Genomic DNA, 25142 nt, shown 5'->3' on the forward strand with positions numbered 1-25142 from the left:
TAGAAAGCAGAAAAATAAATTTATTCCAGAACATGGCAGAAATAAGAAATTTGACCTGAACAAGATACTTTGGTGTGTGAGTCTGTGGGGACAGATGCTATCCGCTCCCCGTCACCTCCGGGACCTGACTGTCCTGTAAGTTCCCAACGCGTGGCGAATTCTCGAGCAGGAGCTGGCAGAGGGCAGCTTCCGAGCCACAATTCCCAGGAGAGGGGGAGGGTTTCTCAGGAGCCCAGCACCTTCCATTCCAGGAGAGCACGTCACCAACTCACGGAGGTCGTACTGTTTCGGCGAAGTAGGCACATCGTTGGTCGGAGAGTAAGAAGTAAGGCAACAGGGCAAACACTGCACCGGAGAGAGAGAGATCGAGTCGGACGTGGCGCCAGTGTCCAAGGCGGCTGACGGCCACAGCAGGCGAGGCGGGAAGGCGGTGTGGTGTGAGGCAACCGGAGAAGAAACCTCTTCGGGTCCTGGAAAAATAAAAAGCCGTTGGAGTGGCTGTCCTCAAGAGGGCAAGCGCCGGGCATGAGACGGGCAATCGGGCCAGAGTGGGCACCTCCACTGCGCAACGCGGGTAGGGAGCAGTGGCCCCAGCGACCTTCGCAAGGCCCCCAAGGGGAAGACAGGAGAGAAGAGGAGGAAGGGGGAGACGCACAGCCCGCCCGAACCCTACGAACTCTAAGGTGCTTTGGTGCTTTGGTTTAGAGAAACCCGTCACTCGCTCTCGGCCCCTTCCAGCGAGACAGCCACGTCCTCACAGGCTGAGCTTTGCCGAGCTCTGACTCCTCAAGGTCACGCTCGCTCGCTCCCTTTCTTGCCACAAGTGTAGGTGACAAAGCCTCAGGCTGCCACAGAGCCCTGACAGGGCTCGCGAACAGTTCAAGGATCTTTCTTTACACACCAGCGGCTGCACAGAAATGCCTCTTCCTACAGCCCAGAGCTCAGCGTCCACGTACGTAAAGCGCTTTGTTGCTCCCGAAAAGAACCCCCCAGTGGAGACAGGACCCTCGTGTGTCCTGTCATGTGTCCGAAGGCGTCTCTACATCAAGATTTCGCTGGGCTCAGGACAAGCCTGCCACCCTGCCAGGGCAGACACGGGAGGGGACGGGCCCCGTCGGCTCAGTGCCCTCAGGACAGAGACGGTCATGGGCCTGGAGAGAGGGAAGTGGTGGGCCTGAGGGCCGAGGAGTCCCTGAGCGGGCCGGGCCGGGGCAGCACAGCCAGTGGGCGCGCGCGGGCCTCGCCACTCGGCTCCCCTCCCAGGCCAGAGCCCTGCCCGCCGCCGGCTCCCAGGCTCTCCATGAGCACGCGACGGCAGGAGCTGCGGTGTCTGGGGGGAACGTCCAACGGGATGTGTTCCGGGAAGCCTTCCCTACTCTTCAGGCCTCTTTTCATCAACGAACGATCAGAAAAGGGAAAACAAAGGTTGCTTTTTGAAACAACACATAAAACCAGGCGGTAAGCGGGCTGAATGCCGGCACTTCAAGAACTGTGTGGGCCGGGGAAGTGACTCAGGGCACAGCATGGGCTGGACCCTCTCCACCCCCCAGCCAACGCCATAGGGACTCCCCCCAACAATAAAATAAGTAACTGTACAAGGCATATTCGATAACACGGATTGGGAGTTTGATTCTTCTTAGGGGGTGGGGGCCTGGGGGATCCACCCAACAGAGCTCATTCCAGGGGCAGTGCGCAGGGCGGAGACCAAAGCCACATACACCAACAATCTGGAGGCTGGAGTGTGTGGGTGGGGAACGCGACCGGAGTCCAAGCGTGCGTCCCGTCGGAGAAAGGAAGCCAGACGGCCACTTTCAGGTACAGCCAGAGACTGAAAGATAAATCCATCAAGGCCAGGACCCGGAAATCTGTCCAGGGATAAATGACGGGATATGTCTTGGTCAAAGGAAGGTTTCGTTTTCTCCTTGGGCCACACCCAGTGGTGCTCAGGACTCACTCCTGGCTCTGTGCTCAGGGATCACTCCTGGTGGAGCTCGGGAAACCATAGGAGGTGGCAGGGATTGAACCCGGGAAGGTGGCAGGCAAAGTAATTCCCTGCCCACTGTACTAGCTATCACTCAGGCCCCCGGGAAGGTTTCATTTTTATCTTTATTTTTCATTTTAGATAAACACACAGTCATGTCTTCTTTACCCTCATGGGTAAGGCTGTATTTACTGCGGGGGTTTTACTCCGAGAGACAGGGAATTTAACTCCGGATGCCTCAGCAGACACCAAGCTGAACGCCAACCTCCAGGAGCCTGGGGACATTTAGGGACGTTAGAATCTGTGAAATCAAGGTCAGGAGAGGAAATGCAAGATTGGCAAGTTGGACACCAGAAAGAACTGAGTGGACGAGCAGAGATAGGAGAGCAGAAAGAATATCTGCAGATCTGTGGCTCCTAATCTGTTTTCTAAATCTGCACATGTCCTGGGGTGGCGAGAGGCAGGAAAAACGAATGAGGTCAAGAATGTGCAAATAGGGGCTGCAGAGACAGTGCGGTGGTAGGCCGACCCCGGGTTTGATCCCCTGCACCCCATAAGGGCCCCTGAGCAGGGCCAGGAGTAATTCCCAAGTGCAGAGTCAGGAGCAGGCTCTGAGCACCTCTGGGATGCCCCACCCACAAAATAAAGGGCAAACAGTAGTGCAGGGCCCAATCCGCGGGTCCGGGAGAGGAGTGAGGGGCAGGCTGCAGGAGAGGGCCAGGGAGAAGCAGACACTGGGCTCCTGGGCCTCTGCTCTCTGAGGTGTGCTGAGGAGTCCGTCACCTCAGGGAAATGCCAGAGCTGGGTCAGGGACCAGGAGCCCCAGCGAAGGAGGCCACGGGATCCATGGATGCCCAGTGAGGAGAAAAGGGCCAGGAAATGGGTCTGGTGGAGGACCAGGGTGGGCGGTCAACCGGGGCGACCCCTGAACACAGAGCCAGGAGCCAACCCCCCACCCCGCCCCGAGACAGGAAAGCTGAGGGCGTGACACTAAGTGACAGGGAAAGCCAAGGTCTCAGGGACCAGAATGGAAACCAGTGCGTTGGGAGAGGCAGGAGACAACACACGTGTTGCCCGCCAAATGTCCTGGCACCACTGTCCACAAACGTGCTTCCACTTTGGCCTCTCAGCCCTTCGTAGCCCCCGCCAGAAATCCTCAGTCACCAGAGAAAGCGCCAGGCACAGCCCCGCCCCCCCCAGAGGGCGCAGGAGGGTAAAAGCTTCCGGCCACGGTGAACCACAAGGGGAGGGGGCGATCAACCCACTCCTGGGGCCCTGGGGCCCGGCCACGCCACTCCAAGGCGAGCAGGGCAGTGCCTGCCTGCCAGGCGTGCAGGCAGGGGCAGCTACCCTGAGGCGTCCGAGCTACCCAGGAGTGGCCACCAAGGACGGTGGCACAGAGAAGGTGCGAGCGGCGCTCGGAGGATCCCGCAGCTGGGGCTCAGCTCACCACGCCCAGCACAGGAAGCAGCTGACAGCAACACAGTGGGCCAAGGGGCAAGTGGGTGCCGTGCCTGAGATCACTATCTTTCCTTCTCCTTGGGGGGCATACCCGGCTGTGCGCAGGGTTGACTTCACTCAGAGCGTACTGCAGGCGGGGCTCTGCCGAGGTCCCCTGACCCGCTGGCCCATCTCTCGAGCCCTCAGCTCAGCTTCACGGTCTCTGCAGAAGACCGTCCGAAGCTTTTCAGGACCGGGCGTCAACTTTCTTGGCCAAACACCACAATGGCTGCACCTCCTGTTTTCCAAGCCTGGCTCTTACAGAAATTGCACACAAAACCAAACATGCCAAGAGGCAAACAAGGCTGGCATCCACAGTCCGTTATCCACAGTGCCGGGCAAGTTCCTAAGGGAACTGGCTTGCTCGTTTTGATTTTATCACCAAGAAGGGAGGCTCGACCTTGGGAGCTCTGCCCGCCCCAGCGCCAGCCAGGCAGAGAGGAGAGCTCTTTGTCTGCCGCCTCCCCGGGCCTGGCGTGACGGTCCCACTGATAGCCAGACCTCAGATACGGAACAAATGTGACTCGATGTTCCCACTGAGGTCCTGCCTGGCTGGGTCCTCCTACGTGCTGATATTTAGGGGCTCGTTTTTGTTCGTTGGATTTTTGGGCCACACCCAGCAGTGCTCTGGGCTTACTCCTGGCAGGCTCAGGGGATTGAACCTGGCCCCGCGGGAATTTTGCTTTTAAATGAAAAAGTGAATCCTAAGGGTTTCAGGCAGTCCAGCCAGTGCTGGGGACCCCAGTACAAACATCAGAAATCAGGGCAGAGGACATGAGACCAAAACTAATAACCCAAAGAGGGGCCAGAGCTATAGTGGGCTGGTGGGGCGCCTGACTTACACACCGCCGACCTGGGTTCGATCCCCAGAGCACCACAAGGAGTCATTCCCGAGTGCGGAGTCAGGAGTAACCCCTGAGCATCACCTGGTGTGACCCAAAGACTAAAAAACAAAAACAAATGACTCAAAGAACCAGAACTGCCAGGCCCACGCCCCGCAGTTATGCAGGCCACGGGGCCCACTTCTCTGTAAGGGAAGAAATGGGCCACGAGGTCTGAAGAAAGGGAATCCTGGAAAGAACGAAGCCTGAGGCCTGAAGTCCTCAGCTCTAAGCCCCAATCAACATGCTTCTCTAGGTGGCAGGACAGAAAACAGAGCTTGGTGGCTGAAACACACACACACACACACACACACACACACACACACACACTTCAACTGTGTGTACGAGGTTCACTGAGCAGTGGCAGAAACAGGTCCTAGGGATCACCAGATCCAAAAACCCCACAAACGCCTACACATATAAAAAGCATACATATATACATTAATGGCTTGCAAAAATAAAACATGGGAAGAACAGACTTCTCTGAATATACCTAGCTTACAATTTTAACTTTGGAAATATGTCCTTTTACGAATAAATAAGTTACTCTAAACTGAACACAAACTAGAACAAACCTAATTATAGGCCAGTTATGGGTCAAACTGATAACCGGTAGAGGAAGCAATTTCTTCCAGTGATGCTTTCTTTAAAACAGTAAAGAAACGATCTAATCCGCATTTAACATTTAATAAACTCTTAGTTTGTAGTTATATCGGTACCCTTCTGAAATTATTTTGTATGTACTGTAGGATGATTACAGCAAATAACTGAATCACTGTTTTTTAAAACCAAAACTTTTCAGCATATGTGAATAATATTCAAGTACATAAATCAAAGAAATCAAAATGTTTCATTTGAATTAGAGAAATGAAAATGAATTTGTAATTCTTTTTCCGAAAGTGCATCTTCCTGTTTCTTTCCGCTGAAGTGCTCAAAACCAACAACACAACAGCCATCAGAAACAGATGCACCTAGAAATCAATTCTTGACTTTCACGTCTGTGTTATCATTTGAGGGGCGGAGGGGGGCGCACCCCCAGATTGATTCGGGGCCCATGTGGTGCCAGGACTAAACCCAGGGTCTCCCGCATGCAAGGCGTGTGCCCGCAGGCCGGCTTATTAGTCTCTCTCCAGTCCTAGGCTACCCACTGCAGGTGCTCAGGGACCGTATGGGGTGCCAGGGAATGAACCCAGTCTGGCAGTGTGCAAGGCACCTGCCTTACTCACTGTACCATCCCTCCGGCCCCTCTCATTGTTTTTTAATGGGGGTACCACCCAACAGTGTTGGCAGGTAAAGGTACCCCCCAGATACTCAGCACTGACTCGGCAGTGTAAGCCCCTACACTGCGGTGCTGGGGAATACCAGGGTCACTCCCATGCCCAGCACTGAGGGCCTGGACCTCTCTGGGTTTCTCTTCCATTTCCATTTCCTTGAGAAAGAAAATGTCACCCGGGGCTGCAGCCTGGCCAGTGACTGGGGCATCCTTAGTGGGAAACCTAAAAGCAACGGAAGGAAGCGCTGACTGCAGGTTTAAGACGGGAGTCGCGAACAAGGCAGCCGGGGGCAGAGGCTGTTCTGCTAGAAAGGAGGGAAGACAAACGACTCAAAGAGCACAAACGGAACATGAAGGAAGCAGCGTCACTGCTTAAAACTGGAAGGGGAAGGAAGTCTCACTGGATGCCCAGAAGTAACTGGGGGACCAACAATTTTTTTTTTTGGATGCTAGGGGAGCAGGAGGATCTTATCACAGATGCCAGGGCTGAACCTTGGGGCAAAGAATACTGTTTTTAATAATAACATGCAAAGAAGAACTGTCTGCCCTTTGTACCAGAAACCAAGTGCTAAGAGGAGAACCACACATTCTGCTTTTCCCAGGTTGTCCATCCAGCTTGCAAAATAAACCCAGTGGATGAAGGAAAATTTATCTTTACAGAAACATCTTATTTGATGAAATGTAGAAATAGTGGGGGAAAAAAAAACAAAAATCACCATTCACAATTTCTACTGAATAGCTTAACTCAGGTTAAGCTCTTCAATGGATGACCTGAAAAGGTTGACAGGGGGCCGGAGTGACAATACAGTGGGGAGGGCGTTTGCCTCGCACGCAGCCTACCCGGGTTCAATGCCCAACATCCCATGTGGTCCCCCCTCCCCGCCCCAGCATGGCTGGGAGTAATTCCTGAGTGCAGAGCCGGGAATAACCCCTGAGCAATGCCGGATGTGACCCAAAAAGCAAAACAAACAAATAAATAAATTAAAAAAAAAAGTTGACAGGAAGACAATTTGAGCTGGGGGCGTCAGGCTGTGGTTAGTGGAACCAATTTCTCAAAGTACTGCCAGAGGGGCTGGAGAGATAGTAAAGTGGGCAGGGAGCTTGCCTTGCACACAGTCAGCCCAGGTTAAATCCCTGTCAGCCCATATGAGAGACCTCCAAGCCCCACGGGCATCACTCCTGAGTGTGGGGTCAGGAGCAAGCCCTGAGCACCACCAGGTGTGCACAGAAGCAACTTAAGAAAACAAAACAAAACAAAAAACCTGCACCACTGGATGGGGTGGGGTAAGAGGATCCTGACTGATGAGTGCCAAGATTTGAGAGGACAGGAGTCCAAGAAGTCTTGCAAAAAGAGCTGAACCAGAATTTCACACAAGGAATGGAACTGTACTGGAGACGAGTCCCGAACACCTGGCCACTGAGACACCTTTCCAGGACACCGTGATTCCTTTACTGCTGACCATGAGGAGCGCGTCTGACCAGATCTGATTTCCCGAAAGCGCCCACTGTTCTCGATCCCCCACACCCAGCAATGCCTGTCTATGGCTCTCTCGGCCACTCGCAGGTTGCCAATTCACATACAGCGGAGAGGGCGGGGAAGCGTTCTTCCCACGGCAGCGCCTGCGCACAACGGGATAAACCCTCTGACAAGGCGAATGCCCATGGCTGCAGCAGCCATGTGACCCTGTCGGACGTGAACGGCGGTGAGTATAGTCACCTCGAGTGTGAGCACTGGAGGGCGGGTCGTCTTCTCACGGCCAGTGATACTTGAGATACCAGATGGTTTCATTTTTCAACTGGGGTCCAAAGAGAGGGTTGAGCTGGGCCAGAATCGCAATCAGCCAGCTAGACGGGAAACGGGGGGAGGAGAAAATGGAGAAGCGGGGTTAGATCCTGACCATCTCGATTAGGAGGAGCAATCAGTGCTTCAATAAAACTAAAATCTACTCTGCTCATCGCAAACCTTCAATACAACAAAGGTTCATACAATTCACTGATCCACGGGCTCGAGAGATGATACAGGGTTAACACGATGCCGTGACTCAACCTGGAGCAGGGAGGCTTCAGCCCATGACCGCCTTCTGGTCCTAACTCCCTTCCCCAGGTTTCCTGAACTCTGGGTCCCCTGCCCGGTCGCCCCTGTCATCCTCCCCACGTGCAGGCTCGGGGAAAGCGACTGGCTATCCAGTCTCCACCTGCCACTCACCACCTCTAACAGCCATGGATAGACTCTGCTCACTGCCCCCCCGTCGGCCTCCCCCTCTCAACACTGGCGCCGCTGAAACATGGACCTGCTTCTGGCACCCCGTGGAGTGGAACCTCATGGGTCTTTGGCTCCCCGGCCCACTTCAGAACCACTTCAGAGACAGCCTGCGTCACAGATGTGTGGGGGACACACAACGCTTACACAGGACCGCGGAGTCAGAGGTGGAAAAAGCACACAACTCTGTCTTTTAAAAAATTCCCAGCTTTGGGGCTGGAGCGATAGCACAGCGGGTAGGGGTTTGCCTTGCATGTGTCTGATCCAGGTTCAATTCCCAGCATCCCATATGGTCCCCTGAGCACCGCCAGGAGTAACTCCTGAGTGCATGAGCCAGAAGTACAGGAGTAACCCCTGTGCATTGTCGGGTGTGACCCCCCCCCAAAAAATTCCCAGCTTTGTAACTGCTCTCACGGTGATTCAATAAATAAAATTATTAAAAAAAAATTCCCAGACTGCTCACAAATATACCCAGTGAAGTCTGAAAATCAGAGAAATACTATCAGAAAATACAAAGGCCAGAGAGCAAGCTGTGTGGCCCTGAAATCACGCCATGTTTTACTTATTAAGCCAGTATTTAAAGAGCTCCTGCGAGGTTCCAGGCCGCCGGAAGCGAGGAGAGAGGGAAATATCACGGCCTTCACACAGCGGACGCAATCAAAGTGAGACAGGCGTGGGGAGAGCCCGGAGGGAGAGACCATGCGGGCATGACGACTGCATGGGGGGCCGAGACCTGGGCGAATGGCTCCACGCCCCCTCGGTCCCTGCTCTGAACACCCACTGGGCCGGGTGGACACGGTCTGCGCGCCTCTGAGTGTGGCCTAAACAAGCACCCTATGAACGGGTTAGGGTTCTCTCCTTGTGGGGAAGTGGGGGAGGAAAACGACTTCCATCAGCTGATCTGGGAGCACGGGCCTGGGGTCCCAGGCAAGGGGAAAGGGTGTCGGACCAGGGCAGCCAAGGACCCAAACACCATCATGTGCCTGGGTCTCATCGGCCTCTCCCAGGCCACTCTGTTCACCCCTGGCTAGACTTACGGGGGATCAATCAACCAATCAATCAATCAATCAATCAATCTACCAGCCCTGGGCCTCCAGAAACAGGGTGGCTGCGCCCTCCCCGGGCTCTGAAGGTGGATCTGGAAGCGTGACACCTGAGGAAATCAGGCCAACCCAGACGCCTCCCCGCCCTCTGGCTTCATAAACAACAGTGGACTCGGGTGAGACGCACACGGCAAACTGCCACGGCTCATCTCAGCGGTCGCTGGGGCTTGCGGGGCCTCGGCTCAGCCATGGAAAATTCCACAGAGCCAGCACTTCCCCCGGCACAGCCGCTGCAAAGCGGGCGGCCAGCCCTGCGGAAGACGCCGAGCTCGGGAAAAGCTACATGAGACCTGACTGCTGGCCGCCCCTTTCTCCCCCAAACCGCAGGGCGCAGGACCCCTCTCCCCAGCTGACAGCTGTGCACCACCCCGGCTTCCTGGCCCCAGAACCGGCACGGCAGCGCACCCCTCGCCTTCATGCTCGGCCTTGCTCTCCCTTCTCACCATCGGGGCTGCTGAGGAAAATGAAGCAGGGCCCAGCATTTGCCTGGAGTCACCACTGTCACTCGGTGATCAGGGGACCCGAGTCGAGGCTGAGGGTACTCTGTGTGGCCCTCTGAAACCTCCCCCGGGTGGGTGAGCAGTGCGTGGCGCAGCAGTGTGGTCCATCCTCGGGGTCGGGGAGGGTCAACCCGGCAGCAAGGAGCAAGGCCACGGAACTGGCTCAGCTTGGTTTCGGGACCTTCTCTGAATTCCATTCTACCTGATAAAGATTTCACATCAAATCAAGCAGCAAGAAAAAAGTAAAGAAAAGAAAAGAAAGAGGAAAAAGAAAAAACCCACAGTCGAGAAAAAAAATTTCCCTGGGAAACAGCCCAGGCCAGCTCACTTGAAATTTCAGAGGAATTTTCCCCCCATCACCAGCTGAGCTCTGGGTCTGCCCTTCTGACTGAAAATTTCCCCTCAAAACGGGTAAACGTGGTTCAGCGCCAGAGGAGACAGGACGAAACAAAAAGCCATTTGGAACTGATGGAAGTGGGGGGAGGGAGCGTGCAGACTCTCCATCCAACCTATTACTCAAGTGTCCGAGGAGTGAGAACTGAATGTGCCCTCGAGACCTGCCCACTGTCCCCCTCCGCTCTGGACGCAGGGAGGCGCAGAGCCAGCAGGGAGAACAGCGCTGGAAAGGGGGCCCGGCAAGCAACGCGGGGTACCCCCTCACGGCACCGCCACAGACCCCTGCACGCTCAGAGTCCACCACGGGCCTGCGCCGCTGGACAGGCGAAGGAGCGCCAGCCGCAGGGGCTGGGGGGCTGAGACACGGGGCGGGGCGCTGGGGGACAGTCCCCACGGGAGCTTCCTGGCCACCAGCAGCAGCTCCTGGTTATGCAAATTCCTCAAGCAGAAAAGGTGCCTCTGGGGCCTGAGCCACAGCACAGCACAGCATGTACTTGCCTTTCATGCGGCTGACCTGGGTTCGACCCCCAGCACCCCCTACAGTCCCGGCAGCACTAGGAGTAATTCCTGAGCACCCGAAGTGACCCCTGAGATCACCAGGTGTGGCCCCAAAACAAAACGAGAAGAAGAAAAAGAAATAAGAGAAAAAGCGCCTCTGGGTGGCAAAGGCTACCAGCTGCTCTCCGACGGGCCAGGCCCTCTGCTGCGCGGCGGCTAGGACAGTCGTGGGAAGGCCCAGGGTGGCGCAGAGCCAGCAGCCAGCGAGCACGGCAGTCTCTTCACCCGTGCCAGGACAGGGTAGTCTGTAAGCGAGCTCCTTAAGTGACAGCAAAGACAGTGGGGCACAGGTCCCCGCCACACCACGACAATCGCCGGCACCCCCCGCCCCCATCTCAGTCCAAAGGCCCCAAATTTGGACGCACCCTCGAGAAAACCGAGAGAGGTAAGAGAGGAACGAGCCCTGCATGGTCGCAGGCAGAGCTGCCCCGGAAACCCCCGTGACCCCTCGGCTCCTCGGCTCGGCAGTGACTCGGGACCTACTCACTCGCCACAGCTGAGTCACCGTCCTCGCCACCCGCTCAGGGGAAGTCAGAAGACACCCCCAGATCCCTGTCCCCGGGGGTCACGGCCCGTGGAAAGCTGGGGCAGCGGATGTGGTGGGCGAGTCTGCCACTGTCTGGGGACCAAGGGAGAGGCGCCGCCGTGACTGTGACTCTGCTTCAGTGTGCCATGTGCAGGGCAGCCTGGCTCACTCCAGAAGCCAGGAGCACGCGCTCTCTTATTTTTCTTTTTTTTTTGGGGGGGGCAATGGGGGCCACACACACCTGGCCGTGCTCACCACTTACTCCTGTCTACGCTGGCCATGACGGGACCCCTATGGGGAGCCGGGCCCGAGTCCAGGTCAAGCACATGCAAGGCAAGTGCCCTGCCCACTGCGCCATTTCTCCGGCCTCCTTTCTTCTGTTACAGACCACAGTCCTCTCTCTGCTGGGAGGGAGCCGAATGAGCACCGCAGCATGGCTGGAGGCGGCTGGGATGGGCAGAGGGCATTCAGGCAGCCCGTGCCAGCTCATGGCCGAAAGTTACCTCTCTGCAGTCATCTGCTCTGAGAGTCAGTCTGCCGGAGTCCCCACAGGGGCCCACCTGGCCCGCCTGGCAGCTGCAACCTGCAAACCTCTCTGCTTCCCAGTGGGCCGGACCCACCGACTCCAAGGAGGTGACACTTCCAACCCGTCCCCGCCTTGGGGACACTGCCTCCACCCTACGGCGTCACGGGGCATTTTCTCCCTCGAGTCACTCTGCGTAGAGGAGGGTCCCGAGGTCAGACCTGCTCCTCACCCGAGAGTGCGGACCGGCCTCTATCAGTCCACCCACCAAGGACGGGAAGGAGGGACACAAAGGATTCTCCGCTGCTGGCTCTGAAGTAGATGGCGGTGAGGAGTCCCCAACCTCCACCGCAGGCAACAAGCCTCAGCCATTCCCTGCAGCGGCTTGCCAGGGCCCGAAGCGGCCGAGGAGCGGCCACTCTGCAGCGCGTGCTCCTGGCTCCCTCTCATGCTGCAGGAACGCTGGCGCCCAGCTCCCCGGTCTGTTCTCACACTTTCCACACCTGCCCATCAGTTCAAAGCACTGCAATACAGGAAAGACCTTTTCATGCAGCAGAGAAGAAGCTGGAGCAGACCAGGTACCTCGACTTCTGCTACAAACCGCCACGAGAACCCAAGCTTTGGGGGCGTGAGTGGGGAGGACGGGCTCGGGGCTGGAGCACACGGTGGTCGCACGCAGGCCACACCTCCCTCCCGGTACTATCTCTCCTTTCCCACAGAAGAATTTCAGTGGGTCCCTGGGGGTGGCAGGGGAAAGCAGTTCTCGAACAAAGAGCAAGTGAAAGTGAGTCTAGCAGAGGAAATTAACAGACTACACTTACTTTCCAGGCCTTGAGGGCATGTACTAAATCTGAGTGGGAGCCCGTGGGGTGACTGGGGGGCAGTTAGTTTGCCCTGGGGTACTCAGGGGACCATATGTGGTGCCAGGTCAGACTCGTCCGAGGCAAGCGCCCGAGCAGCCGTACTATTTCTCCAGTACTCTGGGCTCGCCTGGCACAGGAAACCTTACAAAACCCAGGACCTATAAAAGGGAGAGCCTGATGGATGTCACACCCACCAAATAATGCCGAGACCCCCGACTCCCCGGACGAGGATGAAGGTCACAGGTCGAAAGCAGCAGCAGGCAGGGGAGCCGCACAGCCACGGAGAGGCGGCCTTGGTGGGGCCGCCACAGGCCTAACGGAAGCACAGAACGAGAACTTCCCTTCCTGCTCGCTGGCAGGACCACAGGCTCCCGGCAGGTACAGCCCTCGCCAGAGCCCACCTTCACGCCAGGACTTGGAGGAGGCAAAGGCAGGAGATCACGGGGACACAGCGAGGCCCAGGACACCAGCAGGAGGCGGCAGCAGGAATGCACTGGGGCTGCCCCCCCCCCCCCCCCCACACACACACGACCCCAGGGCCTCACCAAGCAAGCGGCGCCGGAGACGGTGTGGTGGGAAGCGAGACTGAGACTCAAAGCCGACGGTGGCGGGCATAACGGTGGGAATCAACAGGTACGCCCATGCCCTGCCCAGAGCAGAGGGCAGGACGCTTGTCTTGCACACAGCCGGCCCAGGTTCAATCCCCCGCACCCCATTCGTCCCCAGAGCCCAGCAGGAGAAATACCTGAGCGAGAGTCAGGAGTAAGCCCACAGCAACCCTGGGTATGACCCCAAAACAAACAAAAGAACAGGAGAGCAGACTGGCGGGGTCAGACTCCCCGGGCCCTACCGCGGGGGCAGGTGAGTGAACACTGAACTAAGGAAACCACCACTGACGGCAGGAGCGACGGGCGAACACACGCCCCGGACTCTGGGAAAGTGCCGCTGGTGGCTCCCAGTGTCTCGAGGCAGGGAGAGCCGAGGGGAAGGGGCCCGGCACCACGCTGCCCCCTCACGGGCACCCAAGGGCACTGTCGAGCTCCCACAGGGCGCGAGTGTGCGGCGGGTGCAAGCGGCAGCAACCAGACGGGCTCTGAGGCCCCACCGATGAGCTTCAGGCCGCGCGAATCCAGAGTGGCTGCCAACGGGGCGTGTCGTCCAAATTCCCTTCCTGAATCAGCAAGTGCCAAGACAGGCGAAGGACAGCGGAATGCCCCTGCGGACTGGAGGACCCGAGCAGAGGTTTCGGCTGCTACCCACGGGGTGGGGGTCGGGGGGGGCAAAGGAAAGGGCACCCCTGGCTCCAGAACACAGTCAACACTGCAGATCCCCCCGAGATCCCAGAGAGCTGGACCTTCGCGGAAAACTCACCACTGCCCAAGGTGAAAGGGAACCAACCTCCACAGGTAAAAGCAACCCTCACAGGTTTCATCTGTTCACGGTGGCAAACGTGACCTCTCAGAGGAAGAAGGGCAAATCCAGGGTCTTGACTGGCCCATTCCAGGCCCAGGTGGAACGCAACTCAGCTGCAGGCCCAGATGGAACTGTGCCACTTGCTGCGACGAGGACAGAGCTGGAGCGTACACCTGAGTGAAGTGGTCAGGAGGGGGCAGACACACGAGCTCCCTTGTGCAGGGCATAAAGAAACAGGAAGGAGCCGACAAATGTCCACGGCAACAGGAACGGAGAACTGGACTTTACTAGGAAGCGTGTCACTGCAGGGGAGTGGAGGACGCAGGACAATGATGGAGGGAAGTGGACACTCGGGGGAGGGCGTGGCGCTGGAATGTTTTATGCATGGAACCCTGCCGTTGTCAAGGTGCTTAAAACAGAGAGACTTTAAAGGAAGAAATAAGGGAGAAAATTTAGGAGTGAGAGGAGAACAGTCCCACGTAGGTATAACTGGAGAGAAAGAATCCAGCAGAAAAAACACCAAGCACAAGCTAGGATTTCTCTCAGTACTGATGGAAAACGAACATACAGACCCCAAGAGTTCAGCAAATCCCAAATGGAAAGAAAACCACACACCAAGGTTTTGTGGACAAGTACAGAGCAAGAAAATCCTGATAACATCCTGCCGGGAAAGAAGGCAGGAAAAGGAAGGGGGCCACAAGCAGAGAAACAAACCACGATGATAAAGGCCAGGAAGCAGCCGATTAGTTAATCAGCTACAACAGGTGGCTTCCTCGCAGGCACCGAGAGGCCTAAACCAACAGGACCAGGACGGAGGGCGGGCGGGAGGTGTCCCCACTTCAAAATCAGAAGCAGCTTGGCTACCACCGTTTTCCAGGACCCAGGCCACTATTCTAATCTTGACAGGGGCGCACAGATTGGGACTGAGGAGGGGCAACTAGAGCCTCACGCATGCCCAGGCACGAGCTCTACCATCTGAGCCAATCAAGATAGACACACTCAGAACCTGCCAGACCTCGGAGAGTGAGACAGACGTTCCACCCGCATAGCCCTGTCCCAAAGGAGCGCCAACGCGAGAGGTCAAGATGATAAATGACGACCAGCTACGGGAGCTGAGAAAAAACACACAATCCCATGCCCAAGGAAGGAGTAAATGGAGCATCCGAAAGAACATCATTTATTCGGGCAAGACATCAAATCTGTTTAAAAGTTTCATGATGCTGGGACCGGAGCGACAGCGCTGTGAGTAGGGTGCCTGTCTTGCACGGAGCAGGCCCGGCTTCGATCCCCGGAACCCCACCCTGAATCACCCCGGAAAGACCCCCGAGTGCGGAGCCAGGAGTAAACCCGGAGCACTGTACGTGTGGTCCAAAAATGAAAAACAAATCAAAACAAAAACGCAGCCCTTAAAGCCGACTTACTCAAAAATCTGAACCTGAATGGGATTCATTCCCTAGAGAGGACTGTCAGCTTATAGGACATACATAGAAATAAGAACAGGTTAAACAACAGCAAAGGTGTGCAACTAATAGAGACTAGATTCTGGAAAACTATGGGGCAAAGAACGCAGCACGCAGCAATTTTTCCCCTAGTGAAAGTATACAAGGAAAATCAATGAATAGGGGCTGGAGCAATAGCACAGCGGGGAGGGCGTTTGCCTTGCACGCGGCCAACCCAGGTTCGATTCCCAGCATCCCATGTGGTACCCTGAGCACCGCCAGGGCTGATTCCTGAGTGCAGAGCCAGGAGGAACCCCTGCGCATCGCCAGGTGTGACCCAGAAAGAAAAAAAAAATCAACGAATAAAGAGGAAGTCTTAAAACACACCACCAACTGCAATACAAATTCAATGGCCCGTTTGGGGGCAGGGGGTGGGGACGGGGGGTGGGTGGGGGGAGAGGGAGAGAGAGACAGAGGGGGAGAGAGAGGGGGGAGAGAGAGAGATTGTGCATAGCATAATTTTCAAGCACCAAGCCCCTCAGCACTGCTAGGTGTGGCCCCAAAACCAAAAAATAAAACAATAAACAAATGCCACGGCCTTCAACTGGGCCCTTCCAAATTACAAAAACCAAGTGACAACTAGAGACACTGAAGGGGCCGGAGCATACTCCAGCAGGTAAGGTGGTGCCTCACACACATGGCTGACCCCTGTTCAATCCCTGGCACCTCACCTGGATGACCCCTGCGTTCAGAGCCAGGAGTAATGTGTGGCACCACTGGGTGTGGCCCAAAAACAAAAAAAATAGTAATAAGGAAATTTAAATATGATAGGTTATTGGTGAAACAAAGAACTGAACTTTTTCTTTATTTATTTTTGCTTTTTGGGTCACACCCGGTGATGCACAGGGTTTACTCCTGGCTCTGCACTCAGGAGTTACTCCTGGCGGTGTTCAGGTGGACCATACGGGATGCTGGGAATTGAACCCAGGTTGGCTGCGAGCAGGCAAATGCCCTACCCACTGTGAACTTTTTCTAATGGTCTTTTTTTACTGGTCTGGTGGGGCTGGGGGACTGTGTGAGGGTAAAACCGGTCAGGAGTGGGTAACTTCTGAAGGTTGGATAGCCAGCAAATTAATTTACTGTTTGGGGGCCACACCTGGTGATGCTCTGGGGGCTCGATCATCTGGGATGCCAGGGACTGAAGCCACGTCAGTCACCAGCACCGCAAGCTGCTGTGCAATCTGGGTCACGCCTAGAAGGGCTCAGGGAACAACAGGATCAAACCCAGGTCAGTCAGCGCAAGGCAAGGGCCTAAGCCCCTGTACCACCTTTTGGGCCCAACACAGATGTAGAGTGGACGTAAGCAGTGAATGGATGAAACAGACCCCCAGCCTGGCCTTGCTCGGGGGAGACAGGCACAGCGCGCCAGCCGGTGCCGAACGCTCCCCTTCACCCGTCTCCCAGGCCTCGACTCTGGGACCCAGGGAAGCACCCACACCAACCCGTGCAGCCCCCAATGCAGCCCATCACCCGCAGACCTGCGTGCCTGAGGGAAGGGGACTGGGCCCCTCCTGTCCAGGGCTCACAGACGCCCAGCAGCCCAGCCTCCTTGGCCAGTTTGGACACTGGACGCAGCCCCCCGGGCTAGAGGGGACTCCACGGCGGGCTGCAGCAGACAGCACAGGCCCCTCGATGCTCAGAGGCTCTTCAGGTTATAGCCGGATTGGGGTTTTCTTTCTTCTGGTGATCTGGACAACCCTGTGGGGTGCTGGGCACTGAACCCGGACACCTAACATCGGCTGTGGACACCCAAGTCAAGCACCCTCCCCACTTCACTACTGCTTTGGATTTTGCATTGGGATTTTAACTTTCTGGTCCGGGGACTCTTTACACCTGCCACGTCCTCTATAAAAAGCAGAGGGGCTGTAGAGATAGCACAGCACGGAGCACGCTTGCCTTGCATGTGTTAGGCCCAGGCTCAATCCCTGGCACCTCATGTGGTCCTCCAAGCCCGCCAGCAGTGATCGCTGGACACAGAGACAGAAGTAAGCTAAGGGGGGTGGTGGGGGGGACGCACACCGATGGACACACACACACACTGTTCTGATTCACTAAAAAACACCACACAACCACCTTACAACATAACCAAAGAGCATCTTATCTCAAAGAACCAAGGTCTTCTGTACCTATCAGTCCTTCTTTTCCTCTCTCACTTGTCTGGGAAGATTAGAACTAGCCCGCTGCTAAGGGTAGGCTGCGTTTTCCAAGCAGCAGTGGAATTTTTACAACATTTGGCTTCTCACTGACCCTGAAGATGGGAGTAGTGTGACTCTGAACAGGCTGTAACATAATCAATGGACCTCAGACTCCGAGAAAGTATGGAACAGTAACTGATAAGGATGCAAGCTGAAGGAACAAAAGGGATCTTGTGCCGCAGGGAGAGACCCAGCGGGCTAGCATTCAGGCTCGCATTCAGGCTGCCTCGGAACAAACAATGAACAGAACTGGTTCTACTGGCAGAGGTCCCGATTTACTCAGGCTCAAACAAGTTCCGAGTTCCGCCCTACTCTGCCCCACGGAGTCCAATCTGAAACCAGCACAAACTGGAAAGAGAAAAATATTGCCCCAAACAGTAGGCTACTTAAGAGCCCATGAATGCATTTCAAAACAAGCCTTTGTTTGTGAAAGCCAAAGTCCTTGGGTATGTCTTTCTTAAAAAATATCTTCTGGCTCGCACTGTGAGAGGATGTGAGTTGGACCCCCAGCAGCCCCTGATGTCCCCCAAAACCCCCACTGCACGCCACCACCACCACCACCACACACACACACACACACACACTCACACATATGCGAAAAGTTCAAGAAAACACACTTAATAGTGTCACGTGGTGACATTTTCCTTGAACTCTAAGTTTAGTTCATTACAGAGTCCCTCCCCTTTGTGGAACGGAAACGTACAATACTTGGGGTCTGAGTGCCACACGGAGTAGCTAAAGAGGTGCGGGGGTTGAGGACCTAGCTCAGAGGTCAAAGAGGAGCACTGCACGCGTGAGGCCCTGGCACTAGGAGGGACAGTTAATAGAAAGGGCCAGACGACAAGTGTCAAAGAGCAGAAAAGCAATTCCATGACAATAACTTTATCCCAGATCATCTCACAGAATGGCTCCAGGCTTCAACTGAGCAACAGAGTGGCAGACTGAGACAACGTGGGCTTAGGCCCAGGAGTGAGGGCTCCTGAGTGAAAGGTTTCCAACAAACTAACCACTCCCCGGCCCCTAGGGAGTTGAAAGAGCCACGAGACGGAATGCGAAGATTCGGCCTTTGCTCAAATAAAGCACGGCCACCTAGTTTGGTGTAGAGCAGTTTTGCATGAATGAGGCCCCGGTTCAATCCCCAACACCAAAAATCAAATTTCAAAGATGGCAGAAAGAGCACAACCATACAACATTTTTTAAAAATCTCATCTTGCGTTCCGGCCCGTCCTTCACGCCCTACCGAGGTCACCAGTTGCCCCCCACGAGCGGCTCTCCGGCACGGCCAAGACTCCAGAGCACAGAAACCAATCTCTTAATTATCTGACTTTTAGTAGAAATACTTCCAGGGTTAATAAGTAAAATAGCAGAAATCCAAAACCGCGCGGCCACGACAACACTTAATTCTTGATCCCAGCTGTAGAAAGCAAATCATTTCACAACGCTTTTTCAGCATGTCTGATTTAATAATGGTGCATCTTTTACCGAAACAATGAAAGTCAAAGTAGATAGAGTGTTAACTAGAACTCATCTGCCTCACAGGCATCGGGAGGGGTGGGAGGTGGGGTTCTATTGGGGTTCGCGGTTAAAAATAAGTATTGGTAAAGGGAAATGTGTTTGATATTTGCATGACTGAGACCTAAACCTGAAAGCTCTGTAACTTTTCCCACAGTGATTCAATAAATAAATTATAAAAAAAAATCATCTTGGTTAAATATCAGACCTGGCCCTAAGCAATGATGTTCTCTTTTTTTACACGCTCCCCTTGCCGTGTCACTTCATGCCTACTGCATGCCAACACCCTTCGTGCAGCTGAGATGGTCAAAGGACTCCAAAGGCCTTCTGGCCCCCCCCACGGTACAGTGTCGCAGGACCTTCCATAGATGGCGAAAGGGAGGCCGGTGCTTGACCTTCCTCACTTAAGACAGGAGCGAACTCTTTCCGCCTCAGAGCTGAGCACACGGCCCTCCGTAAGTGTGTCGGGCGAGTTCCACACCACGCTGGAGAAACCTCAACTCCTCTAGTCAGAGACCAAATCCGACACACAATCCCCTGAAGCAGCGCTATCTGCACGTTACGGCAGCCAAACTGTCAGCTGTGCTGTGATTCAGCTCTTGAGGCTTTGGCTTGTGTGGTTCGGTTTTGGATTCTGCGGGGGACCCTCCTGAGCATTTTACCAAGTCAGCCAGTTTAACGATTTGGACCCAGGGATGGGGTACTGCTCGGGCCAGCGGCACCCCCACAGTGCTCAGAGTCGGCTGGTACAGGGAAGCCTGGGCTCCCCCGCGGCAGCTGCCTCTCCAGCCCTCGGTGCGGGCCGCACTGCCACAGGACGAGAGGTGGCCCGACCGCCAAACTGCAGAGCTCGTGTCAGGGCCGGATTTTAATCTACGCCAACAACTAGAATGGACACAAATGTCTATGAAGTGCCGGAGGGAAGGGCCTGGGATGTGGCTCAGCAGGAAGGCGCAGGCCTTGCGTGTGTGAGCTGCTGGGTTCAATTCCCAGCACCGCAAAAGAGAAAAGGAAAAGCTGAGCGCAAAGGCCCACACATCCCAGAAATTCAGTCACTGGGAAGCGCTAAGGCCCCTCTGCCCAGGATCGGAATCGCAGCCGCCTACCTCACCTGGGCACGAAATGATGGCTCAGTCTACACCTTTAAAACTGCCCCATAAGGGAGCCTAGGGAAGTGACAAAACTGAAAGGAAGGAGAATCACTGCTTCAAAACTTTAAGAGGGGGCTGCAGCAACAGTGCAGGGGGTAGGGCACTGGCTTGTGCACAGAGAACCCGGGTTCAATCCCTGGCACCCAAGATAAACCCTGAGCACTGCCGAGAGGCCCTGAAACAAACAAACAAACAAAAAAATCCAAGTAATCCGATGGCGGTATCCAGCTAATCATAAGCTTTTAAGTCTGAGCCCAGCAGATTATTTTTGTACTGTCAGAAGCGCATCTGCACAGTTCTCAGGCAAACTCATGGGCCGCAGGAAGAATATGCCTGTACCATTGCGGGCCACTCGGGCCGCGGTTTCTGGATTCCACGAGCGGGACAGGTGCCAGGGAAAACAAGGCATGACATTTCACAGCAGTCATTTGCCACTAATGCCACTTTCTCTTTTCCTTTCAGTTCTGGACCACGCCCAGCTGAGCTCAGGGGACCCTATGTCCTGCCAAGGATCCAGCCCGGGTCAAGCGCTGCACCCGCCCGTTTATCTCGTGGACCCCCTTAGGGAATTACAGACACTTTCACTTGAGTGGGAAAGAAGCTTCAGTAAAACACACTTACAAGAGGTAGCAGCACACCGAACACGTCACCAGCATGGTGATGATGACCCTGAAAGAAAAAAGCGCAGCGTCAGACCAAGGGCACAGGCGGCAGACACTAGCGAGCCCACAGACTGAGAAAGTGGATCGGATCGGATCCAGAGCCGTGGAGGCCACGACGCACCGGGGGTGAACATGATGAGTTTATGCCACCGGCATTGTATTTAGTTTAAAGGGACCCAATCTTGTGCCACGGATGAGCCCATGCAACTGAACACAGACTTACAGACAACTGAATGTGACACCCAAATACATCGACTCCCCTGTTGCGGGTATTTTCTGTATTAAAATAACTCATTATTTTTTTAGATTTTGGGCCACGCTGGCTATGCTCCGGGCAGGCCTGGGCTAGGGGAGACCAGGTGAGGGGCCCCCTCCCCCTCCGGCCTCAGGAGCCCAACATGTCTGAGGACTCAAGATCCCGCTGGCGCTCTCCTGCCCGCAGGGAAGCGCCCACTCCCCCCCTCTGCTCAGCTCAAGTTCTGAGCTCCTGACTCACAGGACTCTCCTCCCAAAGGCCTGGCGCCGAAGTCACGATTTCCGAGAAGCCCTGGGAATGGCGAAGGCCCCTCTGCCCAGGATCGGAATCGCAACCTCCTACCTCAACTGGGCACTAAATGATGGCAGCTCCTGGGGGCAGGAACCCAACCCAGCCCCACGGGGCCACAGCACCGGCTGACAGGCCAACCTCTGGCCGTCTCCCGACATCTGCTGGTCGCCCAACGCCATGGACACGTCCTCGGAAGCCCCTCGCCTGTGTGGGTTCCTTCCCTCACCATCTCCAGCACCCCAAGTTAGCAGGTTCCCTCGCTGCTGACAAATTCAACACTTTCTTCCTTCCCTTTTTATTCTCACCCATCTCGGAGTCCTCAAAGTAACTCCTTCACTGGGACCACTCAGAGCACAGCGCAGAGGGCGCTTGCCTTGCACGCGGCCAACCCGGGTTCCATATCTGGCACCCTGTATGGTCCCCCAACCCCTACCAGGACTGATCCCTGAGCCCAGAGCCAGGAGTAAGCCCTGAGCACTTCCAGGTGTGGCCCCAAAACAAACAAACAAACAAAAAATCACTTCATTCTATAGCTTAATTACCTTTCAATGTCCCACAACCCTGGCCCTGCAAATCATTTGGGGTGGGGGGAAGGGAAGAGCCTCGGGATACCACTGGGTATGGCATCACCCCCGAGTCCCCAATAAATAAAGTTTTGCAGTTCTTGAGGAGATGGGGAACTAGCACTAATTCCACACTGAGTTTCCATTTTGTGGTGAGGAAATGGAAGTGTGGAAAAGCTGGCTAACTCGTCAAGGTCATAGGTCTCCTGTCAGCGGGGAAGTTTCTCCGAATGACATAAATACCTTCCAGGAGGGACCTTTCATCTCAAGGCCTTAACCCTGCTCAGTCCTGCCAAGAGCAGGACACAGGAGGCCTGGGCGGCCTCTCACCCAGGGGTCGGGCTGCACTGGAACCGGATACCAGCATAAGGGCGAGAAAGGGAGCACACAGGAAGGAGGGGGTGCGTGATCCTGCATGACCAAGGCTGGGGCAGCCGAGTGTGCTGTGCCCTCGGGGGGCCCCAAGTTATGTCTCTGGCTCCACTAGGAGAGGTGGATCCCTCCAGGCACCGAGCCGGGGGGCTCCTCAGCACCGCTGGATGTGGTCCAGGAAGAAAGAGACAAGCCCCCTGCAATCAGCACGTTACTAAATGCTTTTCTGAGTATACAGGTCGTCAAGGCAGATGGCAGCCAATGAAAATGAAAGCACGCCATCAACTCCACAGCTGGTAACTCCACTAGCAGAAACAAGTTCAAAAACTGTTGAAAAGGTAAACAAAGCAAAAAACTCCATGGCTGGTAACTCCAATAGCAGAAACAAGTCTGAGAAACCAAATTTGGTTAAAGCAGATGCTTTGAATTTCAGAATCCTGACACTTCTAGGGGGCCTCCCTGTTACCACATCAAAGAAATCATCTACCAAGTTTTTCTTTTCTTTTTGGTTTTGCGGTCATACCCCACAGTGCTGAGCAGGGGCTGGAACCGAGGGCCCTGACCCCATTACTCTTTTGTTTTGTTTTGTTTTGTTTTGGGGGCCACAGCTGGGTGCCCTTCTGGCTCTGTGGCCTCTGGGAGCACTCCTGTGGGACTCAGGGGACCCTCTGCAGCGCTGGGGACCAAATCTGGTTCAGTCGGGTGGAAGGCATAAGCCTTCCCTGTGGTGCTCTCTGGACCCAGTTCTTCTTTTCCTTATTTACTGATTTACTTTTTTGGAGGGGCCGCACCCGACAGTGCTCAAGGCTTACTCCTGGCTCTGTGCTCTGGGATCACTGCAGGTGGGCTCCGGAGATCATACGGAATGCCAGGTATCAAATCCGGGTTGGTGGCTGACAAGGCAAGTGCCCTCCCTGCTGTACTATCGCTCTCCACGGCTCCGCCCCCTGCCCCATTCTTTTTCAGCAAATGATTTACTTTTAAGTGAGATTTGAAAAGAAAAATAAGAACATGTCTAGGGGCCTGAGTGACAGTATGGGGGGAGGGTCTTTGTCTTGCACGGGGTAGACCTGGGCTCAATCCCCAGCATCCCTGTGCCTAGCCAGGAGTAGTACGGAGCCCGGAGTGACACTGAGCACTTTCCTGAGTGCAGAGCCTGGAGTAACCCTGAGCATCGCTGGGGGTGACCCAAAAACCAAAAAACAAAAACAAAAACAAAAAAGTCTAGAATAGTCCTATCCCAGACACAAAAAAAAGGGGATCAGGTCACAGACTTACAGAGGCCAAGACCACCTTCTCTTCTCTGGCCAGGGCAACGGAGAGCTACTGACCGAATAAAGGGTAATTCTGACCCGAATAAAGGGTAATTCTGACCCGCTGTGACCGCATCGATGAGGTCACGTGACATTGCGCCTGCGTCTGCGCCTGCGCCTCGCCGCGCCCCGCAGGGTCCCCGGGAAGCGGCGTCCCAGGCGCTCTCCGCGGCCGGGCCCGGCTCCTGCGGGGCAAAAGGGCTGGGGGCGACCCCCGAGGCCCGGCCGGGCTCCTGCGGGGCAAAAGGGTTGGGGGCGACCCCCGAGGCCGGGCCGGGCTCCTGCGGGGCAAAGGGGCTGGGGGCGTCCCCCGAGGCCAGGAGGCGACCCCCGAGGCCGGGCCGGGCTCCTGCGGGGCAAAGGGGCTGGGGGCGACATCCGAGGTCAGGGGGCGACCCCCAAGTCCGGTCCGGGCTCCTGCGGGGCAAGGGGGCCTGGGGCGACCCCCGAGGCCCGGCCGGGCTCCTGCGGGGCAAAGGGGCCTGGGGCGACCCCCGAGTCCGGGCCGGGCTCCTGCGGGGCAAAGGGGCCGGGGGCGACGCCCGAGGCCGGGCCGGGCCCCTCCGGGGCACAGGGGCCGGGGGCGCGTCCCGGGGCCGGGCCCGGCTCCTCCGGGGCCGCAGCGCGCGGCCTCCCCGCGCCCCCCCCCGCCGCACTTACCCCCGGTTCGGGCCCTTGGGGATGAACCAGGGCACCAAGAGGCCGACGAAGCCCCAGAACACCGTCATCACGATGAGCGGCACCGTGAGCCCGCTGTACGCCATCGCCGGGTCCCACCGGAAGTGCCGGCGCCCCGCGTGACCCCGCGCACGCGCAGGCGCGCCCACGTGACCCGCGCCAGGCCCCGCCCCCCGGAGGGCTGGCCGGCGCTCCTGAGCCCGCCGCGAACGGGTCGGGGTCCCCGGGACCCTCCCGGAGCCCCCGGTTCCCGACGCTAAGCGGCGCGCGCAGCAGATCTCTCCGCGGGAACGCGGCCCTTTCAGGGAGGGTCTCGCGATTCTCGACTGTGCCTTGACACAGAACCTGCGGGCCAGGCACGGGGCTAAGAACTTCAGGTGCCCGAAAGGGGCCCGGGTACTTCGCAGCAGCCCGTGGGGTGATGAGAATTATTGCCCTCACTTTTCATTTGGAGAAACCGAGGCACCAGGGGCGGTCACAGAGAACGCTTGGCAGGGCACTTGCCTTGCATGAGGTCAGCCTGGTCTCCGTCCCTGGCAGCCAGCCTGCAGGGCTCCCCTCTGGGCGCCTGGGGGTGTGCCCCCCTCCATTAGAAAGTCACGATCACGACCATCCTGTTGTTCGTTGATTGCCTCGAGCTGGCCCCAGTAACATCTATTGGTCCTAGCCCTGAGATTTTATTTTTTTTAAATGCCATATTCAAGGCTCTTTCAGGATTAGGAGAATGAGACCCATCATTGTTACTGGTATTTGGCATATTGGATACGCCACGGGGAGTTTGCCAGACTCTGCCGTGTGGGCAGGTAACATTTGGTAACCTGCCAGGTTGTCCAAAGTAATTAGAAAGTCACCAGGTAGGAAATGTAGCAGCAT

General features: G+C 56.1%; 1 protein-coding gene across 2 annotated transcripts; it reads right to left on the reverse strand.

Moving 5' to 3' along the window:
- On the reverse strand, window positions 1-24402 carry ATP6V0E1 (ATPase H+ transporting V0 subunit e1). 2 transcript variants are annotated; one of them, XM_056112312.1, is made up of 4 exons: window positions 24252-24402; window positions 20756-20803; window positions 7353-7480; window positions 367-470 (listed from the first exon to the last, which is right to left on the reverse strand). In XM_056112312.1, the coding sequence occupies exons 1-3, from the start codon at window positions 24353-24355 to the stop codon at window positions 7387-7389; spliced, it is 246 nt and encodes an 81-aa protein (XP_055968287.1). In that variant the 5' UTR covers window positions 24356-24402; the 3' UTR covers window positions 367-470; window positions 7353-7386. The 2 variants fall into 2 exon arrangements, with proteins under 2 accessions (XP_055968286.1, XP_055968287.1); XM_056112311.1 differs by lacking the exon at window positions 7353-7480 and having other exon boundaries at window positions 1-470.
- Window positions 24403-25142: the final 740 nt, after the last annotated feature.

This window comes from Sorex fumeus, unplaced genomic scaffold (genome assembly GCF_029834395.1).
Source record: "Sorex fumeus unplaced genomic scaffold, SorFum_2.1 ptg000017l, whole genome shotgun sequence".
Lineage (NCBI taxonomy): Eukaryota > Metazoa > Chordata > Mammalia > Eulipotyphla > Soricidae > Sorex > Sorex fumeus.

Excerpts from the sequence above, each read along its gene's own strand:
- ATP6V0E1 (XM_056112311.1), bottom strand. The coding sequence starts at position 24,355 with ATGGCGTACAGCGGGCTCACGGTGCCGCTCATCGTGATGACGGTGTTC. Across the intron at positions 20,804-24,251 it reads CCCAAGGGCCCGAACCGGGG|GGTCATCATCACCATGCTGG; the intron begins GTAAGTGCGGCG and ends TTTTTCTTTCAG. Across the intron at positions 471-20,755 it reads TCGGTGTGCTGCTACCTCTT|GACCCGAAGAGGTTTCTTCT; the intron begins GTAAGTGTGTTT and ends TTATTTTTCCAG.